Below are 18,580 nucleotides of genomic sequence, written 5' to 3'. Positions count from 1 at the left end.
ACATTAAATTTGGATATGTAAAATGTCTCCAAAGTCTTAGAAAATAGGTACCTACTAATACTAATACTAATAAGATTTGCAGTTGTAAAAGCCGCATTGCCTTTTACCATACTCATGTGGTTACGAAATGAAGTGTCCTGCAATTTCGGGTAGGAAAATGGGGTACGAAATTCAAAATTGCTGAACACAAATGTAATTCACTTTGCTACTACTTTCTGTATTTCAAATAATATAATTTTATTAACCAAACCAACGTGTTTAGTCGGATAATTACGTAGTCGCAATAATTTAGATTATACAATATTTTTCAATACTAGATATCACCTACACCTAACTAATAATTTAATTATTATGCCTGCCCATATGCCTGCGGCAGGCAGTAGTTCAATTTCATGTCTGTGCCTGTGTCTATTTTGTGTTAAAGACTATAAACTGGATATCAATCAAAACGGGTCACTTTATGTAGAAATTTCTAGAGAAACCGACCCGTTTTTATTGCTCTTGAGAGTATAAGCCGCACTGTAATTTAATATAATCTCGCTATAACCGTGCATTTCAAACAACCCAAGCTATAGCCGCAGGCAGGCTGAACTACAAACTAAATGCGCCCTTTCATACTCCAGCAGTGTCTAACTCGCTCACATTTCCATTTAATTTGGCGAGAGTGCTGACGTATGACGAGGGATCGCAATCACATTAATAGTAACAGTTCCGGGGCCACTCATAATACGAGTTTTATTTGTCGACCCGACACTAATGGACAGCCTAATTAAAAGGGCCGAAGCCCTTACAATACAATGCAATTAGTGATGGACTGTTACCGGGAATATTCCCTGGGGCTTATGGGATTATCAGAATATTTTACGTATAAAAGTCATTTCAAAGATTTTTAGATCAGAGTGAAACTTTTACAATTATTAATCAATGTTACTGTATTATTATTTTTTGAAATTGTTTGTGATTGATTACTAAAATAATGATTGAGTCTAAAATAATCAACAATGTTTATAAATATTATAGGACATTATTACACAAATTGACTAAGTCCCACGGTAAGCTCAATAAGGCTTGTTGTTGTGTATACTTAGACAACGATATATATAATATATTAATACTTAAACACATAGAAAACACCCGTGACTCAGGAACAAATAAATATCCGTGCTCATCACACCAATAAATGTCCTTGCCAGAGTTGCCAGGATTTGAACCCGGGACCATCGGCTTCATAGGTAGGGTTACTACCCCCTAGGCCAGACAGGTCGTATTAATACAATGAGAAATTGAGAACCCATAGTACCCCACAAAAGACAGGCTTATTTTAACAACACTAAATGGAATTCTTATGCCAGCACGTTACTAATGGTATTTTACCATACGTATTAACTTACATATTCATTAGTTCCGTATCGAACCCCAATTACCATCTTTACTTTCACACACAAGGCACTAAACTAGTGGCTCTGTGAACTGTAGACCTAGTGATATCCCCGAAATTAGAAGGAAACAAATGATATGACACACCGCACGAAACATGCGAGGGAAGATTTGGCGTTCGCGCGCATTTTAACGTTTTACCTCTATATCTCTGAAAGTATACTTCTGTTTCAAGTTTTGCAAGTCAAATCCCTCCACTATATCATTTAGCTATTTAATACTAAAAGTATACTGCTATGGTATACACAGTAACAATATACATACAGTCGAAAAACAATAAAAATTAGACATGTTTTCGTGTTTTTTTTTTCTATCGAGCCAACTTTAACCTTTAAGGTTTTTCTTAGAGTATGCCCTCGCAAATACACTATGTAAAAATTTTTACTCCGTTAATTTCGGGGTATGGCTAAGTACATTTAAGGAAACTGAATGCCATAGTTAATTTTCAAGTTTTTTTTTCTTTTTTGTAATAAGAAATTAAACGCATCTAGCGTTGTTACAACATGGTCATGCTATTTAACTAAACAAAACACTTGACATATCAATATCATTTCGAACATCAATCGTCCGAGATAGTACTTGCGTTTAGTAGTAGGAAATGCATAAACTCATACTAAACACTAATCAATATGTAAACAAGCCCATAGGCAAGTTGTGTACACGTTCATAGGGGGTGCGTCATGAAACGTATACGCACTTTTGGTATAATCTTACTTTACAAACGTTAATAACGTATAATAACGTTAAGTATAATGTACGAATTGTCTATTTTCAAAAAGTATAAGCTCATAATGATATAACATACATAAAATATATCATTGTTTCGCCTAACGAGCATAAGAAATAATTCCGTTTGAAATAAGTAATCTACATTTAGTATACATATCAAAATGTCGAATAACATTTTAAATAATATTTAAATATAAAGCAGCAGAGCGTGTAGATACTGTCACGGAAGAGTATTGTTTGACAGGAGTATAGATAGGTGCGACGACGAGCGAAGCGAGGAGGAGCGTGTTAGGTGAACTGCGAGCTAATTGAACTGACTTATTTTTTTTGGAGAATTGTAAGGCGTTTATTAGTATATTACTTTTTTGAATTATTATTGGTAATGTTTGTGTTGTTTATATATCAAAATAAGTTTAAAATATAGTTCCTAGCGCCATCTAGTACAGGCATGTAACAACATATGTCTATGGTAATATCTGTTCTTATGAAATAAAATCCCGTTACTTGTCAACCGTCATCCGTGTGTTTCATTACTTTCTTTAGAGGTTATGGGCGTTTTCCCGTATTTTTAATAAAAAATATTAGTAATTGTTAGTGTTTTTTCGTGTTTAGTGCGTGAAAATGAGTTCTAATTTTCTGACGAACGTGCCAAAGCTTAAGGGTCGCGAAAATTACGACGATTGGGCGTTCGCAGTAGAAAATTTGCTGATACTTGAAGGCGCGAACAAGTATCTGAAGGAAGAACCTCCAGCAGACGGGACTGCAATAACAGCAGCAGCAGACACTGCAGACGCAAAAGCACGAGCGAAACTGATTTTGACGATTGATTCATCGTTATTTGTGCATATAAAGAATGCAAAGACCACGAAGCAATTGTGGACAACGTTGAAGACTTTGTTCGACGATTCAGGATTTTCGCGGAGGATTACTTTGCTTCGTCATTTAATATCCATCAGACTGGAAAACTGTGATAATATGACGAATTATGTGACACAAATAGTTGAAACCTCGCAGAGATTATCCGGTACAGGTTTCGAAATCAATGATGAGTGGGTAGGTTCATTGATGCTTGCTGGTTTACCAGAACGATTTATGCCTATGATTATGGCTATCGAGCACTCTGGAATCAGTATAACGGCAGATTCAATTAAAACCAAATTACTCGATATGGAATCAAGTCAAGTAAGTGAAACGGAATGCAATTCAGCATTAGTTGCAAAAAGTTATTTGAAGAAGAAGTACAGCAACACTAGCAAGCATAGACAACAAACCTCTCAAACGTCAAACTCAAATGTAAACACGAAGAACATAACCTGTTATAAATGTAAAAACGCAGGCCATTATCGAAGCCAATGTCCACTGTTAAATGAAAAAACAGAAAAGAAAAAGCAGACTAACGCGTTTAGCGTTGTTTTTCTTAGTGGAGACTTCAATAAAAGCGATTTTTATGTGGATTCCGGTGCGAGTCAGCACTTTACGGCGAATGAAGCTTGGCTGCAAAATAAAGAGTTTTCGCCGGATATTCCAGACATAATTGTAGCAAATAATACGAAAGTACCTGTTTTGTGTTCCGGAGATATGGAAATTACGACAAGTCACGGATACGAAGTGAACGTGAAAAATGTCCTGTGCGTGCCAGACCTTACGACTAACCTACTATCGGTCAGTGAATTGACCAAAAATGGAAATAGTGTACATTTTGGTCGTAAAAAATGTTTGATTCGCAACAAACTAGGCGAATTAGTTGCAGAAGCAGACCTAGTCAATGGTGTTTACAAGTTAAAACTAAAAACAACACCAAGCTGTATGCTATCATCGTCAACAGCTGATGGTCAGACCTGGCACAGCCGTCTGGGTCATATAAATGCCAGTGATTTAAACAGGATGAAGCGCGGATTAGTGGACGGAATAGATTTCCCTGGAACATTCACGGGTAGTAAATTAAACTGTGAAGTGTGCTGTGAAGGAAAACAGTCAAGGTTACCCTTCTCACCAGGCACAAGAGCCACAGAGATCCTTCAAGTTGTTCATAGTGACATCTGTGGTCCTATGGAAAAAAACTCAATTGGTGGTGCAAGATTTTTCATCATTTTTGTTGATGATTTTACCAGAATGACTTTCATTTATTTCCTTAAAGCAAAGAGTGAAGCATTAAGTTATTTTAAGGAGTTCAAGTCAATGGTGGAAAACAGTCAGAACAAGAAAATAAAATTTTTAAGAACGGACCAAGGCCGTGAGTACTGTAGTAAAGAATTTGAAGATTTCTTAAAGAATGAAGGTATAGTGCACCAGAAAACCAACCCCTACACAGCAGAGCAGAATGGTCTCAGTGAACGAAGCAACCGTACGATCGTGGAACGAGCAAGGTGTCTTTTGTTTGAAGCCGGCCTAGACAAGAAATTCTGGGCAGAAGCTGCTAATACTGCCGTATACATAAAGAACCGATCAGTAGCATCGGGGATAGATAAAACTCCTTACGAGATGTGGACAGGAAGAAAGCCTAATTTAGAAGGTTTGCGCATCTTTGGTAGCCCTGTCATGGTACACATCCCGAAAGAAAAAAGGACGAAATGGGACAAAAAGTCCAAGAAGCACATACTTGTAGGATTTCCTGAGAACATAAAAGGCTACAGAGTTTATGATCCAGTAAAGAATCAGATCACAACAAGTCGAGATGTAGTGATTCTAGAGAAGAAAAAGAATGAGGATACAGTCACAGTATGTATAGAAAACACAGATTCAGTGGGGGAGTTGACAGAGGAATCTGTGGTTAAATTAGAGCCAATTAACCAGCCTAACTCCAGTGACTCTGAATCAGAGTACCTCGAAGTGGATGATGGTGATCAACATGAAGAGGAAGGACAGCAGCAGTCTTTAGAAGGTGTACCTCATAGAATAGATGCTCTGTCACAATTGACATCTGAAAATCAGCAATTGTCTTCAGAAAATGCTTCACCAAGAAGAGTGGACGTCACAGAAAGATTGACCAAGAAACCTGAACGATTGAGGAAGAAACCTGAACGTTATGGTTTTGCAAATACATGCACCAGCACCTATGTGGGAGAAGACGAGATGACATATGCAGACGCTATCAGTGGACCTGAGAAACAACAGTGGTTGCAGGCGATGGCAGATGAACTGCAGTCTTTTGAGGACAACGAGGTATGGGAAGTTGTCGATGCCCCAGATAACGCGAGTGTTGTGCAGTGTAAGTGGGTCTTAAAAAAGAAACGTGATTGTGACAATAGAGTGAGATATCGTGCGCGGCTAGTAGCTAAAGGTTTCACACAAAAGCTTGGTGTGGACTATCAAGAAACCTTTTCCCCTGTAATTAGGCACTCAACTTTGCGGTTACTGTTTGCTTTAAGTGTGCAGTTAGATATGGATATCACTCATTTAGATGTCACAACAGCCTTTCTTAATGGCCAGCTTAAAGAAAGCATTTTTATGCATTTGCCAGAAGGTTTTCCTGTCATTGATTCAAATAAAGTGTTAAAATTAAAAAAGGCTGTTTATGGCTTAAAGCAATCATCACTTGCTTGGTATAAAAAGGTTGATGAAACTTTGTGTAACTTAGGATATACTAAGAGTAAACTTGAGCCTTGTGTATTTGTTAAAAATCATAACAATAATAAGAAAACTATTGTTGGAGTTTATGTTGATGATTTTTTGATATTTTCAAATCATAGTACAGAAAAAGATAGTCTTGTAAAGGCACTGAGTCAAAAGTTTAAATTAAAAAATTTGGGTCAAGTAAAACAATACTTAGGCATGAGAATTAATATAAATAAAGATGAAAATTTCATTACTATAGATCAGGAGAATTATATAGAGACATTATTGAAAAAATTTGATATGGAAGATTGCAACCCTGTTGAAACTCCTATAGAATGTAAATTGAATGTTGAAAAAACAAATCTTTGTGAAGAAAACCTGCCATATCAAAAACTTATAGGTAGCTTGATGTATTTATCAGTATTAACTCGGCCTGATATATCTTATGCTACTAGTTACTTGAGTCAATTTAATAATTCTTATTCTTATGTTCATTGGAACTATGCTAAAAGAATTTTAAGATATTTATTGAGAACAAAAGACTATTGTTTGAAATATTCCAAAGGAAAAGCAGAACTGGTAGGTTTTGTAGATGCAGATTGGGCGAGTGATACCATTGACAGACGGTCATATACAGGTTTTTGTTTTATGAAGTCTGGTTCTGCTATTTCTTGGGAGAGCAAAAAGCAAAGGACTGTTGCTTTGAGCTCATGTGAGAGTGAGTACATGGCTTTATCAGAAGCTTGCCGTGAAGCCATTTACTTGAAAAACCTTGAAGTGGAACTGATGGGTTTTAGCAATAAAATGGTTATATACAATGACAGTCAGAGCGCATTGAAGCTGGCAAATAATCATCAGTCACATAAGCGTTCTAAACATATTGATGTTAGATATAATTTCATTAGGGAAGTGATTGATAATGATATTGTTGAAACAAAATATTTGCCAACCGCTAACATGCCCGCTGACCTGTTAACAAAAGGTTTACCAGAGGTGAAACATTACAGGTTTATGAAAACACTTGGTGTGATTCAGAAATGATTTTATTACTTAATTTCTGTTATCACTAAATCATTTTTATATATTCACTTGAATAGTGTAATTACTTCATGTTTTATTTTATATGCCTGTAGAGACAAAATATTTTTTTTTAATGAAAGATAGTTTCACTGGTTTATACCTGTCAAATATTAGTTTATTTCTTATTTTGATATAGTGGGGGTGTTGTTTATATATCAAAATAAGTTTAAAATATAGTTCCTAGCGCCATCTAGTACAGGCATGTAACAACATATGTCTATGGTAATATCTGTTCTTATGAAATAAAATCCCGTTACTTGTCAACCGTCATCCGTGTGTTTCATTACTTTCTTTAGAGTTTGTTATATATTTTTAAAGTTATATTAATTCAACATTTTATTACATGAATTTTATCATAAATAATAGTATACTTACAGGGTGTTATTGATTATGAAATTATAATCGTTGTTATTCGTTATAATCGTTATTCTTAGTGAATGTTATAATACTTTTCAATATTATACTATTACAGTTTATATGTTCTATGGAATATACCATAAGTACGTATACGTTTCATTACTTACCCGTTCATAGGGGCCTTATTAGGTATTAAATGTGACGTTTAGCGTCGCATTAATTAGGGTAGACTGCAGAGTGAGACGGAAGAAAACTAACCTGAGTAAAATTTACAAGATGTATTTAAAACAAAAAAACTAACTAAAAGAAGGACAAGGTCGTGAGTCTTTTCTGAGCTGGCACTACACAGTTAGGTCGGAAACAAGCCATTGATAGGGGTCACTTCCCTGCACTACGGTTTCGCACTTGTGGAGGAGGCCGTCATCAGCAGGGTTCCGGATCCTCAGCCGGAACCTTCCGGAACATGAACGGGAGCACGCGCAGTGGGGTCGGTGTGTTCCAATTGAAACCCCAGACTTGGTCCCTGGAATTCCGGTAAAATGGCCATTTCAAGAAAAGTCCGATTTTTAACTAGTGACTGCGACATCCGGATTTAGGCCAAATTAATGTGCTAATTGAATAGTAGGCTGGTTTAGTGAACCCCAAAGCATTTAAATGGTGATCAATGATGTGGCAGTCACAAGTAGAAACATCATTATTTTTTTTAAACAAGGAAGAAAGTGAATCGAAAGCTATTAAATCTACTTCTACTAACATAAAAACAACTAATGGCATTACCAATGCATGAAAACTACAATTCGGAATGTAATTTTGTACTATTAAATTAGATTTAAGCATAACTTTAACTATGATTTACAAGATTTTTACAAAGTGGGTAGACTTATATTTCTAGAAGGATTGAGAAACTTATTATTTCCAACGTTACTTCTATAGGGAATTACAGTTAAAAAAAAGTTAGTGAAATATGTACCCATTAAGAACAAAATGTAAAATGATTGCATGAAGAATATGTTTCCTTACTATGCTATTAACTACGGAAGTTACCTTATTCTAAAAACTACAAAATATTCAAAACACTCACCCTATTTGGGGAAATACTGGAACTTAAACTTAACACATTTAGTTTTAGATTTTATTTCACCATATTAAAAATTTGTCACTTCATGACGTTTTAGATTTAGTTTATTTGACCTTTCGCTGTCAAAGCCGTGGTAGAAATGTCGCGGACGCGTATGTGTCTCATTAACCGGCCAGTGCACATCGCTTATCGCGAGCGGGTGACGTAGTCCTTTGTATTCGCATCTAGTTTTATCTAATAGCAAATGAAGTCGTCAATTCCGTTTGTTCGTAGATTTATTATGTGTAGTTTATTACTTTTTAGAGTTTTTGTATGATTTCTTTGTCAATATATATATAGTGAGTATTAGTTAGTATTATAGTAATTTATAATTATATTTAGGTTTTAGTTGTATTTTTTTTATTTCATAGGATTTTAATTAAAGATAACGGTAAACCGTTACATACCCCTCTTTTTAGGTTAGGGTTTTTACTAGGAAAACCCGCTATTTCTGTTGTCTACTTAATAGATACACAAGTTATCATTCAGGCTTCGATCTAAACATACACCACTTCTCCATACATTCATCACACAGCCAAATAAGCAATAAACATGTCTAAATATGTTTTTGCGTCCTAGCACATTGAGTAATATACATACGATTGTATTAATACTCTCATGTATTTATTAATGGGTCTTAAATAAGTTTAATCACTAACCTCAGTGTCTTCAGTGATATTAGACACTGATGCTGGCTATTCCGTATATTTTAGATCTCTTTAGAAGATTTGATAACCTATTGATAGGCTTGGAACTCACAAACCGGTAGGGGTTTATAAAGTAGAAAGAATGTAATCTAACAGCTAGAGTATTTAGAGAATGTGCCAGCGTTTGTAAATCCGTATCATGAGGCCAATGAATAAACTTAGACGGTTAATATAGAAATCGTTGATAGGGAATTATGTAATCCTATTAAACTTTGTAGTTGGTGATCTTAAAATCTTTGATGTGCCAGTGTCCTATATTATTCCCTTGCATGTCTTCTAGTTCGTATACTAAGTTAGACTTTTTAGCAACTATTTTACATTGCACGTATTTCGGTGCAAGTTTTTTGGAATACATGTTGTTTTTGTCGCTAAGGTAGAAGGTTTTTTTCCAAATAGTATCACCAACTTTAAAATTATGATCCTTACGACGCAAGTTATAGTGTTCACTATTCCTGGCATGGGCTTGAACTAGAGAGGATTGAACCTTATCGAAAATTTTTCGCAAATTACCCAGATTCTCCGCATACTCATCTCTAGGGGTAAATATTATTTCGTCGCCTAGTTCTGCGTCAATGTAATGTAAGCCACTAGTGACCAACTCCCGTCCATGAACGAGAAATGAGGGACTGTATTTTGTCACCTCATTACTAGCTGTGTTCATAGCGAATTGAATTTTAGGTAGGTTGCAGTCCCAGAATCTATGGTCGTTTTCAATGTAGGATGACACTGCTGTAATGATCACTTTGTTATAACGTTCTACTGTGTTCACTTGCGGAGTATATTTAGGCGTAAATTTTACATTAGGCACATTGTAGTCATTAAACAACTTCTTTAACAGGTTGCCTGTGAACTGTTTTCCATTGTCCATAAGAACAGTGCTGGGCACGCCATGAACTAAGAAAACTTTTTCCTCGATTAACTTAGCTATTATCTCGGAGGTTGCGCGACGAATTGGGAATAATAGACAATACTTCGAGAAACAACATGTCACGACAAATATAAAGGTGTTCTGTTTTCTCGACGGGGGTAGGGGACCTATAAGATCCATGCTCAACATTTGAAAAGGGCGTGAGCAGTCTTTAGGACGGCCCATAATGCCAAGAGTAGCATGAGTAGCATGCTTGTGAGCACAGCAAGTATCACAACTTGAAACGAATTTAACTACATCGTGATGCATATCGGGCCAGAAGTAGTTTAAAGAAAGTCGTTTATGTGTTTTATATATGCCCAAGTGGCCAGCGGTAGGTTCTGAATGGTTTTTAACTATAATGTCGAGTCTAAATTCGAGAGGGATTACTTCTTTCCACTCAAATTCACGGGTTAAAGGATTTAAACTTTTTTTAAACCTAAATAGTCTACCGTTAGTCACTTTGTAATTTAAAAATGAAGTAGGAGTGTTTTGGCAACCATTGTAAACCACGCCCATTGTTGTATTTGGCCCCACGTTGGGCGCCAAATGTGACGTTTAGCGTCGCATTAATTAGGGTAGACTGCAGAGTGAGACGGAAGAAAACTAACCTGAGTAAAATTTACAAGATGTATTTAAAACAAAAAAACTAACTAAAAGAAGGACAAGGTCGTGAGTCTTTTCTGAGCTGGCACTACACAGTTAGGTCGGAAACAAGCCCTTGATAGGGGTCACTTCCCTGCACTACGGTTTCGCACTTGTGGAGGAGGCCGTCATCAGCAGGGTTCCGGATCCTCAGCCGGAACCTTCCGGAACATGAACGGGAGCACGCGCAGTGGGGTCGGTGTGTTCCAATTGAAACCCCAGACTTGGTCCCTGGAATTCCGGTAAAATGGCCATTTCAAGAAAAGTCCGATTTTTAACTAGTGACTGCGGCATCCGGATTTAGGCCAAATTAATGTGCTAATTGAATAGTAGGCTGGTTTAGTGAACCCCAAAGCATTTAAATGGTGATCAATGATGTGGCAGTCACAAGTAGAAACATCATTATTTTTTTTAAACAAGGAAGAAAGTGAATCGAAAGCTATTAAATCTACTTCTACTAACATAAAAACAACTAATGGCATTACCAATGCATGAAAACTACAATTCGGAATGTAATTTTGTACTATTAAATTAGATTTAAGCATAACTTTAACTATGATTTACAAGATTTTTACAAAGTGGGTAGACTTATATTTCTAGAAGGATTGAGAAACTTATTATTTCCAACGTTACTTCTATAGGGAATTACAGTTAAAAAAAAGTTAGTGAAATATGTACCCATTAAGAACAAAATGTAAAATGATTGCATGAAGAATATGTTTCCTTACTATGCTATTAACTACGGAAGTTACCTTATTCTAAAAACTACAAAATATTCAAAACACTCACCCTATTTGGGGAAATACTGGAACTTAAACTTAACACATTTAGTTTTAGATTTTATTTCACCATATTAAAAATTTGTCACTTCATGACGTTTTAGATTTAGTTTATTTGACCTTTCGCTGTCAAAGCCGTGGTAGAAATGTCGCGGACGCGTATGTGTCTCATTAACCGGCCAGTGCACATCGCTTATCGCGAGCGGGTGACGTAGTCCTTTGTATTCGCATCTAGTTTTATCTAATAGCAAATGAAGTCGTCAATTCCGTTTGTTCGTAGATTTATTATGTGTAGTTTATTACTTTTTAGAGTTTTTGTATGATTTCTTTGTCAATATATATATAGTGAGTATTAGTTAGTATTATAGTAATTTATAATTATATTTAGGTTTTAGTTGTATTTTTTTTATTTCATAGGATTTTAATTAAAGATAACGGTAAACCGTTACATAAAAAAAAACTATTGTCTCCGAAATGGAGTTAATTAGAATACCAGTGTCTTTGTGAAAGTAACTTGATTTAAGCTCAGAAATGCACCCTTGAAATCAAAGGAGTTTTAAAAAACACGGTGTACAATAGTACCAGTAGTAGTAGTTCAAACACTTTATTGCACAAAACAAGTACATAACACAGAGAGAATACAGTAAATGTGTACAAAGATGAGCTTATCCCCTTAAGGGATCTCTTCCAGCCAACCTTTTAGGCAATCTAAATAATTATCTAGGTTAAGAGTGTTTTTTAAGCATTCGCCTTTTATTAAGAATTTAAATATTAAAACTACAATCTTGCGTTGGCCACCTCTTAATTATCGACCCAGCCCGCGTAACCAACATCCCAATCGTGAACGCTCCATAGCGTAGCGTATAGTCTTCTCTCTTTATCACTCTTCCATATTAGTGCAACAGTGATAGTTGCGTTTCGTTCGCTACGGAAGGTTAACTATTGGCACGTTGGCTACGCGGGAGAAGAGAAAGAACAGCCGGACATACGAAAGCATTTTTGCCCCAGCTGAAACGGAAACCTCGCGTTCACTCGGTCAATTACCTACTGACTGACATAAGTGAGTAAAAAGACGACCGGTCTGGCCTAGTGGGTAGCGTCGCTGCCTATGAAGCCGATGGTCCCGGGTTTAAATCCTGGTAAGGGCATTTATTCGTGTGATGAGCATGGATATTTGTTCCTGAGTCATGGATGTTTTCTATGTATTTAAGCATTCATAAATATCTATATATTATGTATATCGTTGTCTAAGTACCCGCAACACAAGCCTTATTGAGCTTACCCTGGGACTTAGTCAATTTGTGTCATAATGTCCTATAATATGTATTTATTTATAAAAAAATGGTTTCGAAATTATCATACAATGCAAAATTGTGGAATAACCTAATTAAAATAGGTCTTATTTTGACAAAGTCATATTTACAAAGGCAAGTACCGACCTCAAGGCCACGTCTGTATAAACAGCGCCGTTAGAACAACATTTTACCCTAGAATTTTCGGCAATTAAATATAATGAGGTTACTAATAGGTAATAATAGAGGAGTTTTGTAACTGAATGCCCTATACATACTTATTTATTATTAACCGAGCAATATAAGTAGAACAATGTTTTCATATTATATTACGTTTTGAAAAAAACTTGTATAAGTCATATAGGTTGCTTTTGCCTCATTGAATCAAACGGGAAACAATATCGATACACCAAATTACAACGGAAACATTACAACAAATCATTCGAAAATGCAATTTTGGTGAAGTTGCATCTGTCATTTATGTTACAAATATAAAAATATATATTCAAAGCAATACCATCCAGATTAAAATCCCACTAAAAGTAGAAAAGTAGAAAGAAGAAACTAGAAGAGAGGCCTATGCTCAGCAGTGGGCGATAAAAGGCTGATATGATGGATGATGATGATGAAAAGTAGAACAATTTTAGACTCGAGTTTCAAAATATTCAACTCGTACTATACCTATACCTACTATGCTTTGTCTTTCTCAGCGTAAAAGGAAAACTGTCTTGAGTAATAAAAAAGTAGCTTTATGTGTTTCTAACTTTCATTTTTCTCTCAAAAATTTTGTAAAATCCGAAATTACGTAAATTTTCTTGCGCACAGCAAGTAGGTACCTATTTTACTTTTATTTCTACTGAGCCATAAAACTCATAAAACTTGAGAGGGTACTAGTTTGTCACTACGATTTTGTTTGCTTTGCGATGTCCACAGCTTTTAATCGAGAGAGAAGTTGAACCCAGTGTTGCTTGGTTAACACAAATCAAATCTAGATATATCTAATGTAGAAATCAATAATGTTGTATACGCGTTCAATTGGCTTAGTAACAGAAATCTACAACACGATTTATGTCACGGGATAATTCCTAAAGATGATGTAAATCCGCGTTAGCTGTTATAACGTTAATATAGTACATTTCGATGCTAGAGCGGCAAGTATGTCATTACTTCATGAGTACCGAGATATCGTGCCACGAGCCGTAGTAAGTTAACAGTAGGTTTTTATGTTGATTACGACTTCGACGAACACTAGTTCGCGATATCCAACTTTCCGCACGCTATTATCAATAGTCATAACTCTGAATCCGTTAACTTTTCAGGAATTTCCGTAGGTTATCCTATAGATAGGTTAGGTTTGTTTAATTTAAATTTAATTTAATTTAATTTATGGCAATCCTGAAAAGCTACGCGTTTCTGAGAAAAACCAAATTATAGCTAACGAAAACGCGGACAAACAATACATTATGACTTAAAACTTTATGGGAAAAAATAGAGACCCGCCAGATGTGAATGCCAATAGACATCTGATTTTTTTCAGTACTATAAACATCCAGGCCGCGTAGCCAACGTGCAAATCGCCTACGCTCCGTAGCGATCGAAACGCAACTGTCACTGTCGCACTATTATGGAAGATTGAAGCATTTCGTTGTCGAAGCGATAGCGATTGTCACCTTGGCCAGGCCGGCAGGTATTGAGGGATGTCTGCGGTGGACGATTGTTTGATCTCGACATCCGTAATGCAAATTTCACACGTCAATGATGAACTTTGACACTAATTGTAAACGGGTATTTCTCGTGTGAATTTGTAGTAATGAAATATTGCTTTTACTTTACTTACCTTAGTCGTTGTCATACATTTTTTCCTGGAAATGCAAGGAAAACTCCGTTCTCCAAACTTTTTTTAAAGTTCAAGATAAGAAATTTTTGAGCGCTTACTTTAGTAAGATATTATTACCTACACGTGGCTGTAATACCGGAGATCACAGAGTGACTGATGCAAGTGCTCGGTTGGCGATCTATGAGATGACCGACGCCGATAACGACCTTGGGTAGGTACCTACTAGGTACTCAGAATTCATTAAATGACAGAACAATTCGAGTTTTAGTTCAGTTCAGTTCTTTTTTTTGTTCTTATCATGCATCTGTTCATTAGGACAATTTTGCCAGCGTCAAGGTTGTGGGAAAAGAAACGGGGGGGCTACATCTGTCCATAGCCTTATGTGGAAATATGTTGCTGTGCCCTAACAGGGCGTCACATGAACAGCCTTATATTTAAGGTACCTGCTATGTGTATAAATGATTTCAATTTCAATTACTTAAACCAATAGACAGAAATGAGCTTACTGCCAATATATATATATATAAATATATATATATATATATATATATATATATATATATATATATATATATATATATATATATTATATATTGTTTAAATGGGGCCAGATTGAGTACACACACAGGAAAAAGAGTTTGAAAGGGGTTAGAGTTTGATATTAACATCTTCATCATAAACTTACTGGCATGAGTATTAGTTCATTCATTCATAATTTTAAAATTATGGCTTCAGCCCAGTGGGACATTTCCTCTACCAAAAACGTCACTTTTAACACTGACAGATCAGTATCATATCGGAAACAGATCGAATAACTAAAACTCGAATTGACCTATGAGGCGCGGGTCGCCGTCGCATATAAAAGATAACTTTGCTCCGTTTGTTCTTAAAACTACTGATCTCAACTTATCTTTATCTTATCTTCCCGTAATATAAGCTTAATTACTTATAGTTTAGAGCTCGTAGCGGCGAGAGAACGTTTAAGCCATTGATTTAGGTATAAACTTTTTTTTTGTGATTTTGTAATTCTAATATATCAATAGAAAACTTACAGCACAGTAGGTAGTTCGTGAAGTTCTTAATAAAATCAATTAACACATATCGTAATAACAAGTTCCTTAATTTTCCAAGTTATGTAAGTAATGTCATACAATACAAAAAATGTCCATCTAACAAATCCACTAGCTACCTATGTCCAATATGTCCATCCATCTGTCAAGATGTCTGGCTAGATCATACATTTTTATGATCTCATGAATGCCATTTTAGAATTGATCACTTCTTGATAAACCAAGGTTAGGTTTGAATTTTTCAACCGATAAAATATAATTACAATCAAATGAAATAAATTAACTAAATTAAATGATACTATTGTAACATGAAAGAGTACCCTATATATAGAGTTAAACCTAAAAATAAAATTAAGTATATTCTTCAGAAGGAAAAATTAATATATACTTACCTTTAAAATAATAATAAACCCAATTACAAAAAGAACACCCCGTCCAGTAAATCGGCCTGCGGCATGGACCCCATGACACTGGCGACGTGATATGATTGCTACATCATAAAATGATCAATTCTGCCACGATACATATATCCAACATAATATCCATCGAAAGCATTCTTCAAGCTCTAAAGTAGAGCTAAGTAGTAAAGGATAAAAAATCTCATTACCAGTATTTGACGAGCTTGTGCCTAGTATTTACCTGGGTACATCTACCGTCGCTATGCCTACATAATACTTACGTTGCGCACTACGGCTGATCGCCCAACGATCACAATGACTCCTACGCCTTCGCCGGGCTTACGCGAACCAAAAACCGCCAAAACCGGCACAATAAAAGTGTAGTGCAGCACTAGAGGTCTTGGAGCGCCGTACGTGCCGAGACTATACTAGTGCTGCGATCGATCACCGTAAATACGACAACAGTTAATCCGGGGACGAGCGCACTGCACTTTATCTCACATATCGGAAAACACTATGATTTATAAGTGGCCAACTGTTTTGGTAAGCTTCCAATAGAATTGTAGTAATCCTTCAAAGTTTGCTAACTTCGATGGAATCTTTTCGATTGTTATGAAAGTTATAGATCGCTGTTAATAGACTTTTCGCTTTCGATTATATGCAGTTAATAACGGCAAATGTGTCAACGGCTTTATGTGAACCAACTTTTAAGTAACGTTTGGGCCTTAGGTGTAGCATGCACTGTAAATGCATGCCTAAACATGTTAACAGATGTTTATAATTAACACGGTTTGTAATTAAGGTGTTTTCTATTTTTAAAACTTAATCCATAATAAAAATAGCACTCAACAATTTCAAGCGCTCAAACAAGTGTGTCTGACTACAATACATTTTTTGTTACTATAATAGATTTGAATTGTACTGAACGATAAATCTATAATTGATTTGAATAGCGAGATTGAACCTCATATAAAAAGTTCACAATCACCGTATGGAAAAGGTTGACACTTCGAAAAGCAATTTCAATATTTATTGTCGAAGCGATGACGCGTTAATGGGTTTGGTTAGTGGGTCAATCAGCACCGCTCCACCGGGCACTATTGTGCCCTTTCATATCATGTCAAAGCGGCCCCGTCCTACTATTGAACTATGTCCCATATTCAGAGACTCGCACTTCTACCCTATACTAACTTCCGTACCTTTGAAATGGAGAAACATACGGCTCGAAGGACCAACTGTGAAAAGTTATTGTACCTATATTGTAACTAAAAATATTTGAATAATATCGCACTGGTACAATTTTTTTGCATAGAAAACGAATACATAATAATAGTTACCTCCATAAAAAAACTATTATGACCAACCGGCACGTATGAAAAACTTCGTTATATTATCTATAAAAGTTGGTACGTAAAAAGCGATTTCAAAACAGAATATGACATATAACATGATATATAAATAGTACTTACCTATACGAATCTCTTCTGCCAGTTTAACGCATACGATTTGTTTGAAGCCCTAACTTTATATATCGCCGGAGTTTTATGCAAAAGTTTAAGGCTAAATTTGTTCACGGACGCGCTCATTACATAATAATTAGAGGCCTTGTCACGTTCACGAAGCGAATTGCATTGCATTTCACATTTGTACTGAGCAGTATACCTAGAAGTGCCTTAAGCGTGGCCTCAAATATTGAGAGATACCGACTCATATTTTTAATGTCTATTTTCCTTGCTTAAAATTCCTTTCTGAAATTTTAGAAAAGGTGTCCATGCTGCAATTTAATTAAACCTCACTGTAAGGGCGAGGGTAAACTCGGCATTATCAAAATTTTGTAACAATTTTGCGTGCTAAGTTGAATACAAATAGATTTAACTTTTGCATTTCCAAAAGGCTGAGCAACGGAGTCTAATTCATTCGTTCTGAGTCGCGTTTAATTGAATTTTCCTATATAAAGCGAAACTGCGTGGTAACTTTGGAGCTGTCCAGTGGAACGAGAAACTGTGCGGACACTAAAAAAACGCATCATTTCCATTTGGTGACGGCAAAACTAACAAAACGACATTACAAAAACGTAATGGCAAAGGAACAGCACTAGAGCTCGCGAAGTGAAGCGTAGCGGCGGCGCGCCGCACCAAATGGATTTTTATTCAGTTGAAGTTGCCCGAGCCAATTAGTTTTGCACAAGTGCATCGAGAATGCTCACGGGCTCCGCGCCTCTGAAACCAGAACTCATTACTCAACGCTCTTTAGGGAACAAACTGTACAGCTAATGCTATCCAACAGTCCCGTTAAATAAATTCTCTTGACAAACACCCCAATTAGGGAGACGAGATTTGAATTAAATTACTGTCCTATTTATTATGGAATTGTCTGAAAAATGTTTTCGCGATACGGTTTTAATTAAAGTAAGCCTATCTTTTTTACAGCTGTAGAATTAATTACAGAGGTAGGTGAATTTAAATCAGCCTTCCGCCCCTTTAAGACAGTCGCTTGTAACTATGAAAGAATAAATTGGTACCAGTAATATTTATTTTTGTCAGAAAATGCTGGAAAATATTAAAGTACACCTCGGGGAGCATAATTTTCCGTAAGCGCTCAATTAATATACTTAGCGGTTTGTTTTCCCGTCTTTCTACCGGTCTGTGCAAACACCGGTAAAAGGACGAA

The 18,580-nt window shown here is 35.9% G+C and overlaps 1 protein-coding gene and 2 long non-coding RNA genes across 3 annotated transcripts in view; all 3 read right to left on the bottom strand.

The window, feature by feature from the left end:
• LOC133520522 (uncharacterized) overlaps positions 1-18,580 on the bottom strand; it is a 101,305-nt gene that overhangs the window by 71,398 nt on the left and 11,327 nt on the right. The window lies entirely within an intron of this gene.
• Positions 7,422-10,389, bottom strand: LOC133520520 (uncharacterized protein K02A2.6-like). Its single transcript, XM_061854993.1, has 2 exons — positions 8,240-10,389; positions 7,422-7,681 (listed from the first exon to the last, which is right to left on the bottom strand). Exon 1 carries the CDS (start codon positions 10,157-10,159, stop codon positions 9,188-9,190), a length of 972 nt encoding a protein of 323 aa, XP_061710977.1. The 5' UTR covers positions 10,160-10,389; the 3' UTR covers positions 7,422-7,681; positions 8,240-9,187.
• LOC133520519 (uncharacterized) lies at positions 10,506-11,728 on the bottom strand. The gene is made up of 2 exons (XR_009799767.1): positions 11,324-11,728; positions 10,506-10,765 (listed from the first exon to the last, which is right to left on the bottom strand). It is a non-coding gene; the product is annotated as an uncharacterized LOC133520519 (long non-coding RNA).

This window comes from Cydia pomonella, chromosome 8 (genome assembly GCF_033807575.1).
Source record: "Cydia pomonella isolate Wapato2018A chromosome 8, ilCydPomo1, whole genome shotgun sequence".
Taxonomy (NCBI): domain Eukaryota; kingdom Metazoa; phylum Arthropoda; class Insecta; order Lepidoptera; family Tortricidae; genus Cydia; species Cydia pomonella.
This window is presented reverse-complemented; position numbering and strand designations above follow the sequence as displayed.

Bases quoted from the DNA above. Each gene is read 5' to 3' on its own strand.
- LOC133520520 (XM_061854993.1), bottom strand. From the start codon at position 10,159: ATGCATCACGATGTAGTTAAATTCGTTTCAAGTTGTGATACTTGCTGT.